This window comes from Neodiprion lecontei, chromosome 3, assembly GCF_021901455.1.
Source record: "Neodiprion lecontei isolate iyNeoLeco1 chromosome 3, iyNeoLeco1.1, whole genome shotgun sequence".
Lineage (NCBI taxonomy): Eukaryota > Metazoa > Arthropoda > Insecta > Hymenoptera > Diprionidae > Neodiprion > Neodiprion lecontei.
This window is the reverse complement of record NC_060262.1, coordinates 42,075,647-42,090,174: the sequence shown is the minus strand read 5'-3', so window position 1 is coordinate 42,090,174 and position 14,528 is coordinate 42,075,647. Positions and strand designations below refer to the sequence as shown.

Sequence of the window (14,528 nt, the reverse complement as noted above, 5' to 3'; positions counted from 1 at the left end):
GGTGAAGACTCGTGACCTTGTAATTTTTATCGTTTCAGCAATAATTGCCTGGATGATTTATTGACATTTGATGTAACAGGTAAAATTCGTTACTTTTACGTCGGTCTTATTATCACTATTGTTACCGCAGTCATCGATAGGATTTTTATTGATGTCATTAACATGTCTAAAATTGTTCCTACATGCAGGGTACCGAATGTATCGTTTATGTGTGGCAAAATTGGATGAAACTGTATACATGTTCTGTACGATATATCTAAGGTATTCTACTGCGTCGTTTGATCGAGACGAGGGTCAGGTTCAAGGTTGGCAGAACAAATGGATTGAAATATGCACCAAAATAGAGCATAACCGATAAATTAACTGCCAGCCTCGAATTAATTGTACGTTGAACAAAATTTTCTTGTGATTGTTATTACGCAGACGTTTTCGTATAAAAAATGTTCAGCTGTGTGCGAGTTCTTCAGAAAGAACAAAAACAAGAAAAATACAACAAAATGCCATACCTCAGATTGAGGAACAAATAGGGTCGTTTGGGATAATTGATAATTTAATTTTGTTTAGACATAGTGATTTATTCAATGCTATGTAACCGTCGTCAATTATCGCATTTATTTTCGTACATCATGTCTGTGCACACGTATGATAAGCGGGCTTCTAGTACTCGCACCCTCATTATTGCATGCACCTACTTGTGCGACGATTGTTATTATAGGTAAACAGGTTAAAGACAACGGTTTATAGCTTCGATTAGGGATGAAATTTGTCACGATGCTAAGAAGTTTCGGAAGGATACTCCGATGAATTCTTAGAGCGATTATAAACGGCTTCGTATGACGCGGAAAACCACAAGTTATCACGCAGTGATTGATAATTGATGACCCCATCGCTCAAATGTTGCCCTCCCTTAGATACAATGCATTTCTAATGTGCATTTAAATTATACTCACGACTGTAAACGATTGGGGTTAATGATTATTTGTGATTAGCGTAAGTTCACTTTCATACCGCATGATACGAGCCATTTCACGATTCCGGAAGAAACAGTCGGATGTCGACTATTTAATTTTTTTTTTCAATTAATATTGTCGTGATTTTCCTGAATTGTAGAACTGTGTTTGCAATCTTAATTTTTTTTCTTTACAATCTCTCACATGTAGCCTTATTAGCAAACCGAAGATAGAATAAGAAGATATATACAAAAATAAGATGAATAAATGTATTATATTACAGTGATATAACATGAAAAAATATGGAAGAATCAGTAGAATTTTTTACTACGAATTTTAATAAAAGTATTGAATTTTTACCTAAACTTATCTTCTTCATTAGTATTAAACTTACACTAGAATATTTGAATTGACACATTTTGTGTTTTACAGAAATTTCGGCACCGTTCGTGGAACCTGTAAAACTATTCTGATCTCGATAAAAATTGAGAAAGACTCAAAACTTTCAAACAACACTATTCAGACTGATCTTCACCTTAAAATAATACGATAGCTGATTTAATGTTGAAATCTTATCTCGAAATATATATACTGGGTGTTCGATTATTTTATCAAGAAGATCGACTGTCACATTTTGATAAGAAAGATGGACAGATGTAATGTATGTATAGAGGCTGACGTACTACCGAACTTGATTGATCTGTAACATACAACCTGTACAAAACCGTATCGATTTATGGCGGTATAAATAAGGAGCCACCTTGCGTAAGGCGAGGCTATAGATTCTTATTTTCGTATTATTCTCACCCCGCGTATTCTCATTTTCGAACTGTCTTATGCTTATAGATATTATACAGACACGCGAATTCCCCTTTTTGCAGGTCCAAGGATCGCGTCCTTGGGTCTGCAGACTGAGTATAACGGTCTCGAAAACAAATTAATTGGACATCGGTACTTTATCATGCTGATGACGAGCGTCACGCACGCGTTTATGAAAGTAGTGGGCGTTGGCCGCGAAATTCGATGTCCATAGCAGCGGCGCGTCGCATCTCGATCCCTTTTTGTGGCAATGATTTGTAAACGAGTCAACTGTGTGTTCACATATTATCACACCGCCGATAACGTTATCGATACATTAACCCTTTAATTCACACTGGGATCCTCAGCGTCCCACCTTTTTTTGCAGCAGCAGCTTTTTATTCATTTAACTACTTTTTTGGCAACAACCCCCAAGTTTTTTGGTCCTACATGGTCCCTGAAATATTTCCAAGTCTAAAAAATATATGAAATTTATTTATTTATTTATTGCAAAAATAGCACAAATGGTAAAAGTTCGTACATTTTCAAGAAAAAAAGTATTTTCTGCTAATCTACCATCAAAATCCGAATGCGAATTTTCACACAAATTTAACACACGCCGAAAAATTTTTCTTGTTGTTTTTGTTTGTTCGCTATATTGGATTCGCCATTTTGAATTTTCAAATTTCGAGTTCAGATTCGTAATCAGCGATCCCAAAAGCCAATACATACGAAATTTCAAGTGAATCGCATGTGAGGTAAAATATGTGCATAAAAGCGTTAAGGTGTGTGAGGATGATATCACGTGACCATTTTAAGAGTACGATCTACGAAAATCGGGAAAATAAAAACTTCAAATCGATTGAGAATTTTTTGTAAAATGATTCTGCTATTGTCAGAAAGTTATACGCTCTGGTTAGCCAGTTGTAAGGCTGAATAAATATCGTAGACATTTTTCGCCGGTTGATTTGGCTGCGAGACGGGCTTTGAGGTTATGTTTTACAAATTATTCGATTATTAAATCGTGGAATAATTTGTCGGCCCTAGTTAACTATAGCGCACCTATTAACGTCAGACCGATCATATCACAAAAAAATTTCGAGTCATACCAATTTATAAAGAAAAAATGGGATGGATTCTCGTAAGCACTCTTAAATCGGTCACGTGGCCTCGTGCTTGAAACACATCAAACCAGCATGTGCATCTCAAGTGAAGTGAAAATTTTTCTAAACGATTTAGCTGAATTTGAAACGCATTCACTGCACATGGGCTTATTCTTACAAATAAAACTCACCACGTTTTATACACTCAATATTTGACCTTGAAGCTCCACCAAAGAATACTACGTAAATAACTGACCCGCTTGGCGGGGTGAGGAAATTTTTTGTGCTGCAGCTGCTGCGCCGATTTACAGAGCGGTTGAATTTCCACTCAAATATCTGGGGCTTGATCCACGTACGGTTTTCTTCGTACCCACCAGCCGCTGGTTTTCCTTCGAGCAGCGGTTTCTGTTTCCTGTTTTTTTTTCCGCCTCGTTCATGTACCTATACATATATCGTTATTCGGATGTACAACCAGATTTCTAAAATTCACCAACAACTATCGCGACGTATAACTGAATCTCAAATAAAGATTTTCTTATAAACATTTTTATACAATAATTTTTACCTACGAGTTATTCTGTTTTGGTCGCAGTTTGCGGCAGAACTCGAAACGTAAAACGTTAGCTGAAAGATCATTCGCCAATGTGAGTTTTTAAAATAACCCTCCTATACGTATATATTACACACTCTCCTACAGTTTGCCAGAAAAAAATACTACCTGAGTGCGAAAGGTTGTATTCACTTCTAAGAATCGTCGAAAATTTCATAGACTATTCTTCTCCGAAGGTATGGAAACGATTCTGTCCTGCGAAGACTCACAAGTTTCGTACCGTACAAGGCACAAAGAAACGGTTGAACGCGAAAACGAATCGCTTTCATTGCATTAACGCCAATGCTCGAAAATTTCCGTTACGAAGAGATATTCAGATAGCCACGAGCTAACAGTACTAGTTATTAACACGCTTAGACCCAATTGTTGACCCTTGTATTTTCGAAAATTATAAATTTACGGCACAAATTGTGAATTTTTCGATGAATAAAACGAATTATTAGAGAGTTAGACACTAAAAATTTAATTTTGGTAAATTTAGAAGTAAAGATCAAACAGATATTGCAACCAAAAAATGTCAATAGTTGGGAAAGAGTCAACAACCGGTACACTAACCTTACTTCTTCCTTAGGATGCGGTAATTTCCCTCTGAGTCAGGAACATTAGGTGTCGAGGAACACTCATTCGGCGCTATCAGGCATGAGTCAATGGCTCATTCCTAAGTCGCGAGGGTTGGGGTTGGAAAACAGCGCGCGCAGCGCGTCGGTAAATTCCTGCCGATACCCACCGTTTGGAAATTGGAATTTGGGTACAAAAAGGGGGGAAAGAGCATGCGCGAAATACCCGTAATGCATCGGCGCCGAGTTTAAAATCGAATAATCAACCGCGCTGAACGGTTTTCGACCAATCGCCAGGCTTTCGCGATGTGACTAGAAAGATAAGCCTCAGCGAACGCAGTGGACAGAAGCTCTTTTCGAAACCGCTAACGGTCATACTTGTCGCTCTCTCGCCCGATTCGTTTGTGCTCGTCACTCGATCACTTCGGTCAGTCAGTCGCTTTTCGGCCCCCGAGCTAGTCGTGTCCGCAGTAACTAACAGTCTCCATCTTCACCATCGACATGACGCGGGCAACGCTCTTTTTCACCTTGATCGCTGTTCTCTTTTCCGCCTCGACGCTTGGTGAGTTGTTCTTTTCTCTTCTTGGAATTTAATAACAACCGAGAAGTGCAATTATTATTTTTTGAAACGGTTGAAGCGATTGCGTCGATAACTAGATCGTTGAATCTCGAATCTCGAATTTTGAATTGTGGTTCGTTTATGATAATCGCGTGTAAATGTGTAATTATAAGTGGAAAAAAACGAGGTTTTTCAATCTAATTTCACGATAGTTCACGATTGGGAATTTGGGCGCAATTTGTTATTGATGTTGAAGATTAAATTTCGTTTTGTATGAATTTGGAAAGGTCCGGAGTTTCCGAAATCGATAGTTACCAGTTTGAAAACTTGCGCCGGTGGTTGTTTATTCTTGCTGTGAACTTGAACTAGATTTCGTGCTATAAAAAACAAAAAGATGCTGCAACGTTTTCGGTACTACCTCACGTTTAAAGGCGCGTTAAAGCAAGATGAACCAAACACGTCTTTCTCCTCGTTGTGTGAATATTTACATTAGGTTACTCGTCTGAAACAGTGAGGAGAAGTATCTAAACCTTTACGATAAGGGGTAATTTTAATTTGTTTACACGAAATCAAGGGTCATTTTCTCCAATTTGTTTGAGAAAAACGAATTAATATTTTTTAATTCTGCTTTTCATACATGTTAATACAAGGCTTGAAGTACAAGATAGAATTTTTTGAAAATTATTCTAAAACAAATTGTAGTCAAGTGGCTGTTGAAAGGAAACTTTCTCTATTTTTTTAAATGACCTCCATGCGTGACAACCTGCAAGTCGCAATTTGCAATCTAGAACCAAAAACAAAAAAGAATTGAAAATATGATGCCAAAATCTAGTGAAGTGCGTAAAATTTTCCAGAAATATTAATTTTCACAAGAATGGCGTCAATTTGAAGGAAAAAACACAAATCTGTCGTAAAATCGGTAAATTTTTCATCAATCCTACGTACTTCACTAGACAAAGTCATTATAAAGCTACAATTAAAATTTGAAGTTGATCGGTCAACGTAAAAATGAAAATCATAAATTTGAGTAAAGCGCATTTAAACTCACTACTTCAAAAATGAGCATTCGAAGCTCGCTTTCAAATTACCTGCAAATCATCGTGACCTCACTCGAAAAATCGACTTTTCGGCCATTTAAAAAATGTTCCCTCACATTTAGACTTTTGGGTATCATTTTTGCATAATTAAGGAAGCACTTAAGCCGACGAAAGAAAAGAGGCAAAAAAAGAAATTACAAAGTAGTATGGTACCCCTGAAACGTTGTTTCGTTTAAGAAATCATTATTCAAATAAAGTATCAAAAAATACCTTCCCATTTTTGGGTATTCATAACGTATGGAGAAAACTGAACAAATGGAAATAGATCTGTCATTTTTCCACAGTAAAACAAATACCTCGATTTTGCTTCTCTTTCATCGTGAAAGTTTCACATTGCTTTCTCTACGTCCGAACCACCACGTCATCTTGATCACATATCAAATAGATATTCTTTTAAAAAAACCAAATCTGTCTTAAATATCTGTTCAAGGATAACGAGCCTGACAATGAGATGAAACATTGATAGAGTTGAAATTCGTGGGGGAAAATCCCCGCAACAGTTCATCTCAATATTATTTTCGTTCAATTTATACAGGCGTGTACTTGGACGATAAATTGCTGGTATATGATGTCGGTCTATTAGTGTACAGATTAAGTCGAGATGATCAAATGCCAAGTACTCGACAGTTGAAGATAATGAACAAAGAGGTTTAATCCCTGCCTTCAGCAGCGGTTGTGTCACAACCACATCCCGGTAGAGACGCCGGAGGTGTATACGAAAGATAATCATGCATTTGCTCATTATCACTTCAATTTCAACTCGTAATCAGGCACGACTTAAACGCATCAGGCCGAGTTCAGTGAGTAATGAGATACAGGAAAGCAACGCTGCTCTGATTTTTATTTTCCTGATTTAGAAAAAACTAACGAGTGTCTGCATTTATTTTACATCCACCGATCCCGTCCGTTTGTTAACACAGTGTGATAGTCGGTTTATTTATAAGTTTTGCGAATTATTCAAACTGCGATAACGCCTCTTTCTACGCGATGCGTAACGTAGAGTCGCAATCGGTGTGACGTTCATCCGGTATTCAACTGATCGTGAAGAAAAGTATCCCTGGTTAAGAGGTGTCAAATGCCCCTGTCTCAAATTTTCATTTTATCTCAGATTTTCAAACTATCCGTTCAGAAATGTTTCTTAGGTCAGAAAAACATGTGCCAAGTGGTTCATTACTCAATAAATCTCCTCGTCCTCTTCGGAGGGTAAGAAATTACGTTTTATGCGCATAATTTTTTATCTCAAGACTCGATTAACGGATCGTTATGAAAAAACTTATGGGTATCTATTGCCAAAAGATCTGTAATGTAAATTAATTTGGGTGCGAGGGGACACTCCGAAGGTTCTGAAAAAAAATCATAAAAGTCAAAAGTCGTTGTATTTCGAAAGTTAATCGTTGTCACAAAAACTTTTTTTCGTCATTTCATTGCTATAATGACGATTTTTGCACTTTCTTTTTAAATGATTATGATAATCGTATATGGGATTGAAAGATTCTTGTACAAAAGTCGTTCGTGACTGCATACCGTTACGGAATATGTTATTAATGGCAAATGGCTAATTAGCAGTCACTATTTTGAACAAATATGCGACAGAAATTGTTTTATCCTCTTATCCATAACTTTGTAAAGACTTTGATCTTGGATATGACGAAGAATAGATCGTGGCAGTGAAATATCTTCTCGGAATCTTTATTACAACGATTAAATCACACTTTTACCGAAACTTTCCAGAGCTATAAAATGTGAAATTTAGCATTTTTTCAACACTTATACAAGGGACAAGACTGAGTTCTTAATTCTTGATGAATAACTGCGACTCGGTTAACTCACGTTATTCGAACACGCTGCAACGATATAAGTAACCGTTTGTGAATGGCTAAGTAATATTCACACGTACGATAAAATTACCAGATCTCTGTTTCAAACTTGCTGAAGCTTGTGCAAGAAATTATGGTTCACCCTCCGTCTAATTTTCAAAGCAATTTAGAGCCTATGAACCATTTCAGGCTCATTTTAAACTATAATAACTATCCGCCAATAATTTGCAGACGCCACATTATTCCCGATTACAATTATTATTCATTTACAACGTGAATCAAATTTCCCGGTCGTTTTCAAAAAATCGCGCGGAGTCCCTAGGCTTATACACGTGCGTATCACGCTGTTCGAATTATTATATCGTCTGTGACCATCTATATTGCAATTAAATCAATCTTCTGCGGTTCGCGCCATTTACATCGTTATAAACATTAACGAGCCATCATGTAACTCCTGGAGTGAACCGACGATGAAACAATAAACTCCGGCGTCAAGTTGTTGACGGAGTTATTTATATTAGAGGTATTTTATACATTCTTCAATACTTCTTTCTGGGAACTGAGAGTAAATATTGTATTTATATAATAATATAAAATTGTATATGTATAATATATAATATTAAACAGTTAGAAATTTTTCGCTTCAAAATCTTGTGGTTTTTGCATAATCGCGGTAGGAATGGTGTTTCCGCTTCCGTTTCCGGTCAAATTAAATCGCATACTCCCGTCGTCTGGTTAATTAGTCACAGAATCCCACGGCGGAATACATCAAGTATCATTCGCGTCGGACGAACAATGAAACGTAAATCAGCGCCGATATTTGGCCTATCCATGATAATAGGAGGTAACCGATTTCAACTTCTAGGCGCTTCAAAATGAGATAACAAAGAATTGTAACGATAAATTATCACTTTAGTTTGTTTGTCCAGGCTTTGGATCATAAATATAATACATCGACGGCTATACCAAGCTTATAAATGTTGGATAGCTGACCTTTGATCGAATAAAACCGACGATACAGCAATAGTCAACAGGCGATTTGCACGTTTTAAATTATCTACCAATCTCCTGTGGTCACTGATTAGCGATAATTGTCTGGCACGATACTCACGTGCTGGAATTCTGCTCTACGGTTCATAGTCGTGATCCTATATCTGAGATCACGTTTATGACACGCCGTCCAGCTGTAACCTCCCAACGACATATACCGAATATTAAAATTCATTTCAACTGGTGACGTTTTATATCAGTCTATCAGCTTTACTTCTTCGTAATGTTGACAGCTCAAAACTTGAATTTTCGAACCTCTGTTGTTTTTTTTTTACGTCATAAACCAGGGATGAACGCAATCGGGCATGTTCGCGTTAGTTCGGGTGCCTAATGGAAGTAAAACAGATGAGAGAGCGGACATGATGATGTAACGTGATCGACAGTTTTTCGCTGGCGGTAGCCGGGATCTAAGCGTATAGAAGGCTTTGTTACGAGTATCGCGAACTGTGATAAACGGAAGAAGGGAGAACAGGAAAACCCTAATGATGTCTGTTTCGTCACGTAAGTCACCGGGAAGTTGAAATTGGTACACCTTGAATTCGCTCGTTGCTCCGTCGGTATCGAGTGCGATTGTCACGCGCGGCATGCTAAACGTGTTGATCGTCGATAACGCCTTCGTCCAACGCGTTCTCATTCACGGCGCATGCGCGACCTTCCGGGGAATTGTATCGCACGCCTTTTGTAAACTGGGTGAAAAAACAAGCCCGCTGCAAAACGTAGTCATCATTTTTTTTTTATCAGTCTTTATTAGTTATCCAGGGTTAATTTGGGTCTACTTTCTAAGACGATGCTATTATACTCCAGTGAATTATGAAAATTGCAGGTTGTCGTATTAGTCTTTAACACGAAGCTGTGAGGAGGTAGAATTTATATCCTTTTGTCATTCGACAATTCAAACGTAGGAGAATCACGCTCATGCTGTACAACATATTGATATTAGAATCTGATAAAAGTAGCTTTTCTTCACTATCTTACCGACAAAGCTAGCAAATGTTTTTTTTTTCTAACAATTTTGATCACTTGTAGCGAGCACTGGCCATTTTATTAGTTGTATGAACTGTTGAATGTATCCATTATGTAAAAGAACATAGCCGGGTAAATTGTACAATTAACGACCGTCACCAAGGTCGGTATAACAGCACGACAGCTGCAATGTTGTTGATCGAAAACACGCCGCGTGCAAAACGTGCAATTCTCAGCAATTGACCAGGAACTGTAAATGCACTACCTTATATATGTATATGAAACCGATGTATAAATATTATGGCACAAATGCTCGAAAAATAGACTATTCATGCAGAACGTCAATAATGACGAAACGTCTGGGCGAGAAGTCAAGTGTGCGTTGGTACTTGGAAATTCGTGAATTCCAAAGCCGTCAAAATTCAAGCGCCCACGCACAATAAACTCGTTATACAACTTGCTGTGCCGGGCTGATTAAAGGAATTAACACTTTCGACCGAAATGATACGAGCGGAACAATCAGGCCGTGAGCAGCGGTTCTGGTCTCGACTGACAAAGGCTGATTGTCTTCGAGTTAGTGAAATCAACAGTGCTTATACCTTGTCTACCGTACATACGGGGCATTCGATACCACTTCGATCTGGGTCTAACCCTTGACCTCTCGAATTGGGCCCGCGATTGTTTATACGATTCTTTTCACTTTGAAAGGTACTCCGTTGTTTTATTTTTTTTTTTGAAATTTTTCCGACTTGATTCGAAATTTTTACAATTTTTTAAAACGATTTCCTCGAACGACACAATTTAAAAATCTGAAAAAATTTTGAAAAATCGTGTGTCAGGTATCAAAATTTTTAAACTTGGAGCCGGAGTGGCGAGACTTTTCCCTCTTACTGATTTCAAGCGTATTCCGAAAAAGAAAACGTTGAAAAACTTTGAAGCGGGAGTCACTTTATTATGGTAAAATGTTTCTCGTAAATCATAACCGACACTCGATTTTCCAGAATTGTTTCAGATGTTTAAATCGAAAAATCGTAGAAAACTCTAATCCAATACGAAAAAACTAAAAAAACGAAGTGCCTTTCAAAGTGAGATCAATTATATAAAAAATCGCGGATCCAATCTGAGAGATAAAGGATCCGACCCAGGTCGAAGTGGTATGGAATGCCCTATATGTATAATGGCATCTCGGCCAGCCAAAAGCAATATGCTGCAGGTTGTCGGGTCTGCCTAAACATAGCTCAGCTTGCGCGCAATTTCGCGAATATTTTCAGGATACCCGAGCCGCCCCCGAAGGTCGTGACTAAAACTGTAGATGACAACATCATCGCCCCTTGCTGCATGATGCTGTTGTGCCTGTACGCTTAATTCTCAATAACGCAATACCGCGGGCTTATTTTCATACAAAGTTATCGCAAGCATAAGCTTCAGCTGTATCCATCTCGAAGCAAACTCGTGCAGGGAATAAGAGTGCGAATGAATGGAGAAGGAAAAAGTTGTTTTGCGAAAAACATGACGGAGTAAAAGGGAATCCTGAGATATGTCGATATATCTTCTCAGCGATAAATAGCGTCTAGCCTACTGTAAACGAGAACTTGACTAACAAGGAAGGCAGCTTATGTCGATCTGTCCGATTTGTTTTCTTTTTGTAATATGTTAAAGTAGATTAAAAACTAAGCGACACGTACTTTTTTTTATCTAACATTAAACACTTTGAGGGGGTGAAACTACCCTCCTAAAAAAGTCGTGTCAAGGGGCGATTTTGCAGTTTCACCCAAAAGATCGTAATATTTTTTAATCAATCCAACTGGAAAAGCTTTCTCATAACGAGAAATGAAAAATGTAATTGAAAAAAAAAAAAAAAAAAAACTTTAAAATCACCCCTTGACATAAGTTGTTTCGGAGGATTGTTTTACCCCGTTACAGTGTTTAATGGCAGTTAAAAAAAATACGTGCTGCTTAGTTTTTAATTTACTATAACATATTACGGAAGTAATCAAATCGGTGTGATCAACTTGGGATTTCTTGCTTGCACCTAAGGTCAAGAAAGAAAATATTACATACCTCTACGGTCAACAATTTGGCACGCGAATTTAAACGCCTGCACAAAATCAGCGTACAATTTTGAGTTGAAAATCAATCGAAAGAACAGTTTGAATCGATTCGATCCCATCCGCATTCCGAGAGGAATTTTATATACTTACCGACTGGATGACAGCTACTTGACATTACACCGAGTGTATGTAAATGTTTGCATACAGCCTTTCATGTCTCATATGTATTGTTGCACCGGGGAATAATACCATATGTGCAAATTTTGAACCGTATCGTCCTTCTGAATGTACTCTGCACCTAGAGCAAGGTTGCGGTTGCGGTTGATTTGCATACTGGGTCAAGAGTCTTTAGGATCTATTCGCGCTTGTATTGTTCTCCGCCACCTGAAGCAACGTGACTGAAGCTACCGTACAGGTTGTACTAAATAAATTTATTTCTGTTTCAGGAGAGGAGCCATCGACGAGAAGCTCTATTTTACCATCGGTTCCCGACTTCTTCCAAGGCATCGAGGGCAACCTGACAAAAGTAACCTGGGATCATGCCGTCAACAGTCAGCAAGCTCTAACGAACGCTCTCAATTCAAGTAACGTCAACTCTTACAATACATCTGTTATACATATACTTGAAGTTGTCGGAAGGAAAATGTGTAAAGAATCTTCCAAGTATTTGATTGCCGAGATTTAACATGGCTATATATCCAATTTCAGTCGATAGCTGCATCATGGTGAGAATATGGGTATTTAATTAAAGCGTGTAACTTGTTTTAAAGGCGATATAATGATGCTCGAGGCAGATGTCGTTTGGGGAACCTTGGAGTCAGAGCCCACGGTTCAACTTCCCGTGATGGCGCATCCACCAGCTAATACGAGTGATTTATCCCTGGAAGATTTCCTGAGTCAGGTTATGGCGGACCAAAGTAAAGGAGCCAAGCTCGATTTCAAGTCACTCGAAGCTTTCAGTGCTAGTTGCGAAATCCTCCAGAAACTCGAGGATAATGTAAGTTTCGAAAAAGCGTGCAGAAGTTGGTACGCTCAAACAAGCACTGTGTCTATAACATATCGCACCATTCTCCTCCTAGATGACATTTCCGGTTTGGCTGAACGCGGATATTCTCGACGGACCGGTGAACTCGTCTTTGAACGGGGAGCCCGTGGACGCTGCGCAATTTTTATCATTGGCGGCCGGAACCCTTCCAAACGCCACGTTATCGCTCGGATGGAAGACGAGGTACCAAGATTCATTTTTACGGAAACTTTGTCGGTGTAGAATCGTCGACGGTTCACTACAGGATTTGATTTTGCTTGCTTCAGGTACGGCGCCGACTACAATATTATCGACGGCAGTTACTCCGAAGCCAACGTAGAGGAGATGATAAATACTATCAAGAACGTTAGTCAGCCAATAACTTACCCTATGCGGGCCGGTCTTGTAGCGAATAGCTGGGACGCGATAGACAAATTACTCAACGAATCTGCCAGCGGGACGACCGTGACTATTTGGTCAAGCGACAACGACACCGTCGATGACGTAAAGCTTTCCGAGGTGATTCAAAAGATAGGCGTATCAAGAGTCTACATCGATGTACCGGAGGAGCTTATGAATCGCTTGCATCTCGAATCTTCTACAAGTTCTCGAATGAAGATCTGTTTCGGCACCCTCTTAGCCGCACTCTTGTTTGCAAAGTTCTTCTGAACGTGCGGCATAGAATGCAATGTATAATGGAGATCAAGTTCGCAATCGACGAAAGTAATTTCATGTCTCACGTTCTCAGGTTGCAGAAAATCGATTCGAGTCTGCAGGTTTGCACGATAAGCATTTTATTGCAGATCAACCGCGATGTATTTGATGCGGTGAGAACTGCCGCTTTTGAGAATAAGATTTTGATTCTGGTTGAAAATATTATGCGAAGAAGCTTCTGACATAAATTTCAGTTGTCATACCATTCATACCATTTTACATTAATGATTAAATACAAGCGGACTACTCCTTCCTTTTACACTTCTTACTCTTTTGCGAAAGAATGATAAATTTCGGCAATCAATTACTTTAAACTTTAAACTTTAATGTGTAATAAGTGTCGAAGCAATGAACTGGTATAAAGAGTATCAGGATTCGCGATATCGCGATATTTTCTATGTCGAATTTATTTATTTATTTACGTTACTGTCCGGCCACATATAAAGATACATTGCATTCACAAAATTTGAGTAGAAAAAGAGAACGAGCAAAAAAAATTTCGTGTTTGTCGTCAGATCGAAATCACCGACTGTTATTAGAATTTTGGTCGTTTTATTAACTGATAAATTTGTATGGTATTTCAATTTGTTATAAAAGTCTTGCGCATCGTTCGGCAAACTTCACCCGATTTTTCAATACGTTCTTTACTCAATATCATCTTTATTCAATATCATGAATTTCGAGTACATCGTAATATCGTAATTGTGGTTATACAACACATATACATTCTATTACAATACGCAAATATAAAACCAAGACAAGAAATACATGTTATACCTACATACATGATCTAATTTTAGTAAATACTGTATGTTATCTACACACAAAAGTGCTTTGTTGACGTTCTTGTCACACGTGTGATGTACATTTACTATATACTTATAAGTTATGCATAGGAATATGTATAAGATCGATAGCGTAAGCGTGTAGTGCTATAAAAATTATTTTATACCCTGTAATTATGAAACTAGAATAATCACCAAAGATTCTTTCCTCTAAGAAGTGTCTGCTGATATAGACGACGACACTTTTTCACGGTAATTGTCAATATATTTTCACCCCTTGACGGACATAAAGCATCGAAATTCGCACTATTCTCAATACTTATTGTGTGTCACAACCAAATCGAAGACAGAGATGCTCGAAGGTTGTGGAAAGCATTTGAGCTCTGCGACCTCACCTTATACTTCAATAAATAAGCATGAAAGGTAGTACTTTTTAGGATTGAATGAAGA

General features: G+C 38.1%; 1 protein-coding gene and 1 long non-coding RNA gene across 5 annotated transcripts; one reads left to right on the top strand and one right to left on the bottom strand.

Moving 5' to 3' along the window:
* Positions 1–1,297: 1,297 nt before the first annotated feature.
* Positions 1,298–4,388, bottom strand: LOC124293639. 3 transcript variants are annotated; one of them, XR_006903510.1, is made up of 4 exons: positions 4,017–4,388; positions 3,417–3,475; positions 3,043–3,292; positions 1,298–2,205 (listed from the first exon to the last, which is right to left on the bottom strand). It is a non-coding gene; the product is annotated as an uncharacterized LOC124293639 (long non-coding RNA). The 3 variants fall into 3 exon arrangements; XR_006903511.1 differs by having other exon boundaries at positions 3,421–3,475; XR_006903512.1 differs by lacking the exon at positions 4,017–4,388 and having other exon boundaries at positions 3,421–3,813.
* Positions 4,372–14,387, top strand: LOC107223142 (protein FAM151A). Of its 2 annotated transcripts, none has more exons than XM_015662736.2 (5): positions 4,372–4,580; positions 12,002–12,139; positions 12,326–12,552; positions 12,635–12,783; positions 12,867–14,387. In XM_015662736.2, exons 1-5 carry the CDS (start codon positions 4,520–4,522, stop codon positions 13,246–13,248), a joined length of 957 nt encoding a protein of 318 aa, XP_015518222.2. In that variant the 5' UTR covers positions 4,372–4,519; the 3' UTR covers positions 13,249–14,387. The 2 variants fall into 2 exon arrangements, with proteins under 2 accessions (XP_015518222.2, XP_015518223.2); XM_015662737.2 differs by lacking the exon at positions 4,372–4,580 and adding an exon at positions 8,930–9,042.
* The last annotated feature ends 141 nt before the right edge of the window (positions 14,388–14,528 follow it).

Bases quoted from the DNA above. Each gene is read 5' to 3' on its own strand.
- LOC107223142 (XM_015662736.2), top strand. From the start codon at position 4,520: ATGACGCGGGCAACGCTCTTTTTCACCTTGATCGCTGTTCTCTTTTCC. The intron at 12,140-12,325 runs GTAACGTCAACT...CTTGTTTTAAAG, and splicing joins AACGAACGCTCTCAATTCAA to GCGATATAATGATGCTCGAG. The intron at 12,784-12,866 runs GTACCAAGATTC...TGCTTGCTTCAG, and splicing joins TCGCTCGGATGGAAGACGAG to GTACGGCGCCGACTACAATA.